The sequence below is a fragment of the Mustela erminea genome, chromosome 10 (assembly GCF_009829155.1).
Source record: "Mustela erminea isolate mMusErm1 chromosome 10, mMusErm1.Pri, whole genome shotgun sequence".
Taxonomy (NCBI): Eukaryota; Metazoa; Chordata; class Mammalia; order Carnivora; family Mustelidae; genus Mustela; species Mustela erminea.
This window is the reverse complement of record NC_045623.1, coordinates 72,877,038-72,885,477: the sequence shown is the minus strand read 5'-3', so window position 1 is coordinate 72,885,477 and position 8,440 is coordinate 72,877,038. Positions and strand designations below refer to the sequence as shown.

At 58.8% G+C, this 8,440-nt stretch overlaps 1 protein-coding gene across 2 annotated transcripts; it reads right to left on the bottom strand.

Annotated features, from left to right (window-relative positions):
* Positions 1-740: 740 nt before the first annotated feature.
* On the bottom strand, positions 741-6,742 carry PDZK1IP1 (PDZK1 interacting protein 1). Of its 2 annotated transcripts, XM_032303052.1 has the most exons (5): positions 6,665-6,742; positions 6,277-6,450; positions 3,434-3,542; positions 1,768-1,863; positions 1,099-1,183 (listed from the first exon to the last, which is right to left on the bottom strand). In XM_032303052.1, exons 2-5 carry the CDS (start codon positions 6,341-6,343, stop codon positions 1,108-1,110), a joined length of 348 nt encoding a protein of 115 aa, XP_032158943.1. In that variant the 5' UTR covers positions 6,344-6,450; positions 6,665-6,742; the 3' UTR covers positions 1,099-1,107. The 2 variants fall into 2 exon arrangements, with proteins under 2 accessions (XP_032158944.1, XP_032158943.1); XM_032303053.1 differs by lacking the exon at positions 6,665-6,742 and having other exon boundaries at positions 741-1,183; positions 6,277-6,497.
* Positions 6,743-8,440: the final 1,698 nt, after the last annotated feature.

Sequence of the window (8,440 nt, the reverse complement as noted above, 5' to 3'; positions counted from 1 at the left end):
CCTGGCTAGGTCTGTCTCAGGCTGTCACCCCATATTCTGTCTGTTCCCGGAAGAATGACAGTCACAGGGACGAGGGGCCTCCAGGGTCAGCCAGCCCAATGACTGGGTTGCCTCCTCCCACCTCCCTCCCCTCTGCTTCATTCCCCCTGGGACCCAGTTCCCTGACTCCACCGACCCCTCAGGACAGGGAGTCAGGGGCAAGACTGAGAATGATTCTCCTCCAGTTTTGTGATGAAACTGACCACCACCACCCCCCCCAAGAGAGGAAGCTGAACTCAGAGAGGACTGTGACTCCCAAAGTTACCTCGTAAGGCTGCAGGGGACGGGGACTCAAAGCTGGGCTCCCTGCGTCCTAGCGCAAGCTCTGAGAACCTCTTATACTCCAAGTACATCCCAAGTACCGCTAGAGCTGCCTGGATGAGGGACAAGTGAGTGACCTACAAAGCCAGGCAGCACAGAGGATAGGGACAGGCATCAGTACTGAACAAAGAAGGGCCCAGAATCACTTTACCCTGTGAAGGGTAGTCAGGGAGGGGCACTGGCAGGAGGGTCTCTGCCTGGAACAAAGGCTGGAGTAGGTGAGCTCCCTACCCCAAGGGGGCTCCCAGAGAGGATTTCCTGGGTAATCCTCCAAAACCACCATGAGGTGGCTTGGGGAGATGACGGTCATGACTCAGAAAGCAAGACTGGGCCTGGCTCTAAGCCTGAGGGGCGGTGTCTGAACCCTGGGAACATCAGGCTTGGAAATACAAAACATCTTTATTTCATAGAAATGAGAGCCATTTCCACGGTTAAGAGGGAGAGGATGTGAGGCAGGGTTGGAGGTGATGAGCTGACTGTCCTCTTCGGAAGGGTCTTCTGAATTAAATTGGGAGGGAGACCTGGCAGGAACCAGGTGAGTCACTAGGGCCACTGCTGAGTCCCAACCCGGACACAGCTCTGACTTCGGCTGGTGACAGTTGGAGGGAAGGTGGGCAGTGTGGAGCTGGAGAGTCGGCCCCTTCCTGTCGGTTCCTGCACAAAGAAGGAGTGGCTGGCTTGGGCAGTGAGCTGGGCATCCATCACAGGCAGCTGGGGTCAGGGCTGGGGGCCACAGGCAAGCGGCGGTCACATGGGGGTGCTCCGGACCTTGCCCTCCTCCTCCTCGGGGACATTCTCATAGGCATTCTCATGCTCACTGGAGCTGAAAGAGGATGACAGGGGTCATCACCCCCTCCGTGCTCTATCCTGCTGCACCTGTGACAGCAGTATCTTCCCGAATAAATGTACTTGAGTGCCAGAAGAGAGTTCCCCTGCCCACATCTTGTCCCAGGTGCACCCGTGACTAGAGGCCTCTCAGCACCCCTCCCTGAGCCCCCATCTCTCTCCTAGGCTAAGCCACTCCCCCACTGGACCCCCACTGAACACCCCCCTCACAGAGCCCATCTCCCCACAGAGCTGCCTCCCCAACTCATCCCTTCAGAGTCCCCTTCCTTCCTTGAGTCCCTCTGCCCCACCGCACCCCTCCACCCCTCCGTATGAATCCCAGTCCCCTGGCTGAGCCCCTTCCCCTGCCAATCCCATCCTCCTACTGGGCCTTCTCCCCAGCTCAGCTGGTGGTCCCCCAGGAGCCCTGCATCTTCACAAAGCCCCCACTGCACCCCTCCCTCCTCCCTTCACTGAGCCCTTCCCCACATGAGTCCTCCTCCCCCTCCAACCCCACTTCTCAGAAGCACCCGGTCCTTCTGGAGCACAGGGTGGTCGGTCAGCCCCGTACCAGTCCCTCACCTGAAGCTGGCCGCCATCGAGGAGTACCTTCCATCTGTTCCTACCAGGATTCCATCTGCCTTGTTTCCAACGGTCATGACCGTGTTCACAGGCTCCCTGTGGATGAGGCTCATCAGTAGGGCCCCCTGGGTCCCTACCCTCTTTGTTCTCCCTCCTTCCCCCTGTCCAGGCAGGTGCTCTTCCAGGCACTGTTTCTCACAAGTCCAAGGGCAGCGGCTGGGCCCTGGCAGAAGCCCGTCTCTCCAGCCAGGCCCCTGTCAGTGGTCTGATTCTGGCCCTGCTCCACGGGCCTGCACACCCTTCCTGCTAAGGTGGGGGGCCTCAGGTCCCAGGCTGAGATTTGCAGAAGAATTATCCAAGCCCTCTCCCCAACCACCACTCAGCCTCCCTCTGTGATCCTCCTTCTGGCTTCAGCTCAAGACCCAACAGGCTTTGGTGTCGGCCCCCCCACGGCCACGTGGCTCTCCCTGCACCGGATGTGGACACAGTCCACCTCCACTCAAGGCAGAGCATAGCTCAGGTGAAAAAATGAGGCTTCTTCCTGACCAAAAGCTCAGCACTCTGGCCACTGCTTTTGCCCTTCCTGGGTCACCACACGGGCTCCTCAGACTCAGTATGTCCCAAGCTAACTCCTCAGCTGCCTCCAGATCTGCCTCGGGGGCTCCGTGTCTCTGTGAGCAGTACCACCAGAAGCCTGGACCCATCCCTGTCCTTCCTACCTCCTGCGTGCAGCGGTCCCCCTCCAACAAGTCCTGGGGACCGGCCCCCTGGACAGTTCTCAGACAGGTCCCCTCTCTATGTCCTCTGCTGCCTCCAGAGACCAGACTCTCTCCTGACCTCAAGCTTGTGGTGGGGAGGTTATTGCCCTTCTCGTCTGCCCCTCCCCCATGCATGTACCTGGGGCCCCCAGTTGTGCTCAGGCCACTCCTCAACTCAAGACCAGCATACAAGCTTTCATGGGATTCTTCCTGCAGGAAGGATAAAGCCCAAAGTTCGGGGCATCGGTTGCTGCTAGGCCCAGGTCCTGCCTACCTTGCTGGTCTGTCTGTGGTCCTCCCTATGCCTCTCTCCACCCATGACGGCTCGTGGCTCCTCATGGGGCCACGTGGGGCCTCAGCTGGCCCCCAGGGCACTGGGCCCCCCTCATGAGAGACAGTGGCAGGGGCAGCCTGGGTTGGGGAGCACGGAGTGGACTGCATTTCAGCACAGCCCCGCATGGTGACTGCTCCTTGCCATCTTGTCTGGGAGCCTGGGGGCACCGCGGTGTCTGTCCTGCTAACCCCCTGGAATCCAGGATGTGGCACAGCACCTGACCCTGAAGAATGATGGAACCTTCCTTCCCAGAGGTTTTCACACCCCCAATCACAAGTGGGGCCAGTGTTCTGACTCTACAGAGAGAGAGAGACATTGAGATCTGGGGGAAGCTCACCATGAACAAGCACGGAGCCACGGGGACTGCCAGAGCCCAGTCTGGCAGTCACTGAGCCTCAGCCCTGGTCCCAGACACCTTTGGCCTCAGTGTCACTTCCACACAGTGACAGACTGGCTGCTGGGCTTCCGAGGCCCTTCTCAGCACTACTAGAGCAGTGGCATGGCCCTGGGGCCCACCCTGCCAGCACCAGCCCAAACCCCGGGGCCCCCCAGGGACCCCAGGGACGGTACTCACGGCTCTTCCTGACACCAGAAGCGGTTGACAGCAAAGGCGATTGCGACCAGCACCAGGAATACAGCCACAGCGATTAGGCCCTGCATCCAGGGTTGCAGGCTCCCCAGGCCTGGAAAGAGGGGCGTGGTAACTGCAGCAGGCTAGGGGCTCCAAGTACAAAACAGGGGAGGGAAGGGCCTCATGCCCCAAAGGCTAGAGCCTGTGTCAGAGGCCATCCGCCTGCCAGTGGCCAGGACCAGACGAGACATTCCGGGGCAGCCAGGGTGGCCAGAAGGACCCACCTGATTCCCCACTGAGCTCAGAAAGGGATGACAGTGGGAAAACAGGAATTCAGAAAAGGAATGAGATGGCTAGGAGAGACATCCCTAAGCCCCCCCCCCAACCCTCCACGTGGGTCCCATGCAAGGCCCCCTAGGGAGTGTCTGGGCCCCAGGGACCAAAGGGCAGCCCTCTGGACAACTGGCCCAGGCCCTGCCAGCCGTGTGTCTCTCCCCTTCTCCCTGACTTCCATAGGCTGGCGAGGCCAGAGCTGATAGGACTGGGCTGGCATCTGGAAGATCCTGTTCTATAATGAGATTTCTCTGGCACTGGTTAGGGCGCGGGAGTGGAGAACAAGCATGGCAGCTTAGCTAGGGGCACCCGGAGAGAGGGGTGGGACTGAACACCTTTGGAAAAACAAGACAGAAGGACAAGTTCTCCTCCAGGTCGGGGGGCCAGGAAAAAAGCCTTAAAACCTGAGCCCCTTTTATCTCCTCCGGCTGGATGCCTACAGGACTAGGCCAGAGACCAGGCTGAGACTCCCACCCCCCCATTCATCACCTTCTTTCCTTCTTGACCTTTGACACCACCTTCAACCCTCAAGGTTTCCCAAAATCTCTGCCCTCAGCCACTGGCAGCCCCAAAGGGCTCTCCCCTCCCCCAGGCATCACTGCTCTGTGAGCTTGTGAGCACTTAACCCCGCAGAGAACAGAAACGCGGGAGCAGGTGGGTGTCAGGAGGAGACAGAGGCCAACAGAAGGCCCCCAGAGGTCTTCGGTCCAGGCCAGGACACATGCAGACCTGGTGCCACCCTGTATTTAGAGGGGCCTGGGCTGGGCATCGGAAACCTCATTCTGCCTCACTCTCATTCAAAGTCCTTCCTTCAGTCTACCCTAAAGCTCTCCTGCTGCTGTGAAGGCCCCACCCCTTCTCTGAGATTCCTCTGAGCCTGCCAGGTACAGAGAAGAGGGGAGGGGCCTGGGGCCGGATCCACGGATCAGTGTGGTTACAGACTTACAGACTTGCCCAAACAAAGTACTTTGGACTCACTGTTTCCTCAGTCTGTCTGTCTGTCCATGGTTACTTAAGGATGGGGAGTTAGGGCTCCAGCCCTGGGAGGCCCCTCCCTGCCTCCTCTAGACCCTGCAGCCAACTCCCTCCAGACACCCAGGGAACCCCTGGACCCTGCTCCTCCATCCACGTGGCTCTGAAGTGAGCAGAGAGTACAGGGGGCAGAGCCTGCAGCAGGAGAGAGGTGACCTGAGCCCTGTCCCTGAAAGACTGCAAGTCCCTCCCCAGTGATCTCAAACTTTCCCATTGAAGTTCTTTCTGGCTTATCTCTTCACTCAGGCAAAGACCCTGAGGGCAGTTCTGGGAACCCAAACTCTGCCTTCAAGCAGTAAGGATGGCCCCGAGCCAGCAAGACCCCCAAAGCAAAGACAGACTTGACCTTCCTGGCCTATTTGCATGGACCCACCTACTTCTGCCCCACAGTTTTCTTAGAGAAACCTGGAAGTATTTTTGGCACTTTGCAGACAGTCCTGGAGATGCTAGTCCACTGTCTTCCTGGGGTTGACCTCCACTGAAATAAACCCTGTTTGTTTTACCGCCCGTTTCCCTGCATTTGGATTTTGTCAGGAGCCAGGGGCCGAACGTGGTCTGTGTGGGGCCCCCAGAGCCAGGGCTCGTGCACCTGGCTACATCTCTTCTCACACTGCTGTGTGATCCACTCAAGTCTCTCAACCCCTCTGATCTTCTGATCAGAGGGCTTCCAAGACTGGGAGGCAGAGGGGAAGTGGACCTGCATGTTAGCTCAGGGTTCCTGTGAAGCTACTTGGGGAGCATCTTTGCCGGTCCCCTCTGCACCAAATCCCACCTGCAGAGCCCCCAGACTTGGGAGGCGGATGGGGCCCTGCAGCTCAGGGCGGACAGCAGATCTCGGGGTGTGGTGCCTCCCTGCTGTGCAGCCTTCCCACGCCCTCACCTGGGTAGGCAGGGCGGCTCTATTGTCCTCACTTTATGGAGGAGAAAACTGAGTGTCACAAAGGGGCAGTGATTTTTCTCCCAGCCACACAGCAAGACAGAGGGAGAGCTCAGATTTCTGAAGTGGGCCACCCTGGGGCACTGTTCCCTACCCCACCCTAGCCCAGGAAGTTGAAACAATGAGGACTTCAGCCAGAGACAGGGACCCAGCCTTGACAACATGCTCCCTCCCCTGGGACAAGCCTGCCATATGAGGGACCCCTCGGGCCCACTCCCTGAACCCTTATCCTCAGGACCCCATCATCTCTCGGGCAATTCCTGCTCCTGGAGCTTGGGTGTCAACTCCTCTAGGACTCCAGTCCAAGCCCACACATTTCCCCTGCTGCCCACATTCCTCACTCTTGGAAAACAAGTCCCAGACAGAAGCCTTGCTCGGGGGGTATCTGCCTTTGGAGGTTCCTCCAGCGAGCCCAGTCCCCGCTTCCCCTTCCCAGTTGTAGGTGTCCAGAGTGGTGAGGGAAGCCAGACAAGCACCCCATGCACCCCTGGGTTAGCAGCACCCAGCCCAGCCCCCCTCGCCATAGCCACCAGTCCTGGGCTACCTTGCTGACAGCTGGCTGGCGGCACTGCCGTGAACAGGACAGCGAGGAGCAGGATGAGGGCTGACATGGCTGCGGAAGCTTCTGGGCCTTCTCTCGGGCGGCTGGTTTCTGGGCTTCTGGAGCAGTTGTGAGGCCTGTGAGTGTCCACCTGGGAACGGCTGGCTCAGTCTGGCCCTGGAGGAGAGGAGCTAGTAAGGAAAAAGGCGAGGGAGGAAGGAAGGGAGGTGGAGAGAAACTGCCCTCCCGCCCATGGTAATGAGCTTCCAGGCCTGGCCTTCCAGGTCGGTGCCCTGCCCACTCCAGCCGGCATTCGAGGTCATCTTTCAAAGGTTGGATAAGAAAGCAGGTCTGAGGACCTGGGAGACGGCGAGGGGAGTTGGTGTCTCACCTCCAAGCCCTAGGCCTCCCCAGTTTTTTGTGTCAGTTCCCTTTTCCTGGCAGGGGGCCTGGGCTCTGAGGAGTGACACATTATGGTTCCTATGGGCAGGGTGCCTTGGAAGGCTGACAGTGGGATTAAGAAATCTGCGGTCTGCCGAGAAGCAGGAGCTTGGGGAAAACCCCAGAGGCTAGGGAAAGGTCAAAACGGACCCTCCCCGCCGCAGCCCAGCCCATTTCCTATTCTTCAGCTCACCTGTCCCTCCCTAGCCAGGCCAGACCTTGGGGTTTCTGTCCCTCCATCCCTGGCCTAGCCTCGTAGCTCTATAATCTACCCTGTCCTGTGGGGATCATGCCAGAGGGCCTGAGGGGCCCTGTCCCCAGCCTTCCCTACCTACCCAGCTGCCCTGGTCCTGTTCAGCTGTCCTCTCAGCCCCAGATGTGGCTTCTGGAAGGTGGATGGAAGCTCCCTGGGACAAGATCGAGGCTCAGTCAGAGACCATTATACACACCTCCCCATCTACCTCCAACATCACAGGGAGACAAGGGAGAGCCCTGCTGTGGAGGCGAAGGAAAGACATCCCCACATGGAAAGATCCAACGTGGGGCCCTGAACCCCTGGGCCCTCAAACACTGGGATCACATGGATCCACCTGGCCCTCCAGCTCAGGCGCTAAGAATGACCCAAAGACCTGTTGAGGCCTGGGCTAGAGGGTCACGCTGGGTCTCCCTGCCTCACTCCTCCCCAGAAAGCCAAAGAGGCTGAGAGGCTGACTCCACAGACACTAGGAAAGAAGGACCCGGCATCCTGAGGCAAAGTCTCAGAAATGGAGGGTCCCCAAGAAGTCAGGGCTGGAAGTCCCTCTGCAGCCTTCCTGCACGGAAGCCACCGAACTGCTGTTCACAGGACCCTGTGGGCCACCCTTTCCATTGCAGGATGGCTCTGCCAGTGGCAGCCATCTGATGTTATGGCTCATCCCTGCTCCTTATGTACGCAGGTTCAAGGACAGTATGCACTTTCGAGGAAAGAGCACCCACTATCATCTGAAGACGGGGTGCCTTGGCTTGGGCTTGAATGACACATACACGTATGTCCTGTTCTCCCTCCATAACCCCCAGTTGGGTGTCCTCAGAACCTTCTGGCACAAAGTTTGGCGAGCATAGGCACCATTCATGTTAATGAACAGCCAGGGAATCACCTATTGGAATGCAAGGAATGGAGTTGAACTTACTAAACAGCAGGATGCCTTCTTGGACAGCCTAAAGCCAGGCAGTCAGGTGGGCAGTTCTGCATTTGAGAAAACACTTCTGGCCCCAGGGTGGGGAATGAGTGGGGAGGGCAAGGGCTGGAGAAAGGGGGCTACCGGCCGGGGTAGGGGGCATACGGCAGCCCCGCACCCAGCACTGCGGCAGCACAGGACCACGCGGCTGTGCATCTGAGCCCTGGTCAGGGGATGGAGTGGACAGGACGCAGCTTCTGGACGCAGTGACCAGCAGGGAGCGGCTGGTCAGACAGGGAGTTGCCAAGGGTGATGCCCAGAGCTTCTGAAGGAACCAGAGCAAGTTTCAGAAGCGATGGAGGGATGGTGAGCTTCAGGCTTAGGAGTATGATGCTCGTGGTCCCTGTGGACCCTCCGGAAGGAAATAGGAGGAAGGCAGCAGGATCTGGGGTCTGGAGTAAAGAGCTAGATCTGGGAGACATGGGTGGCACAGCATGGGTAACTGAGTCACAGGAATGTATGGTCTCCCCAGGGCGGTGTGTGTGTGTGTGTGTGTGTGTGTGTGTGTG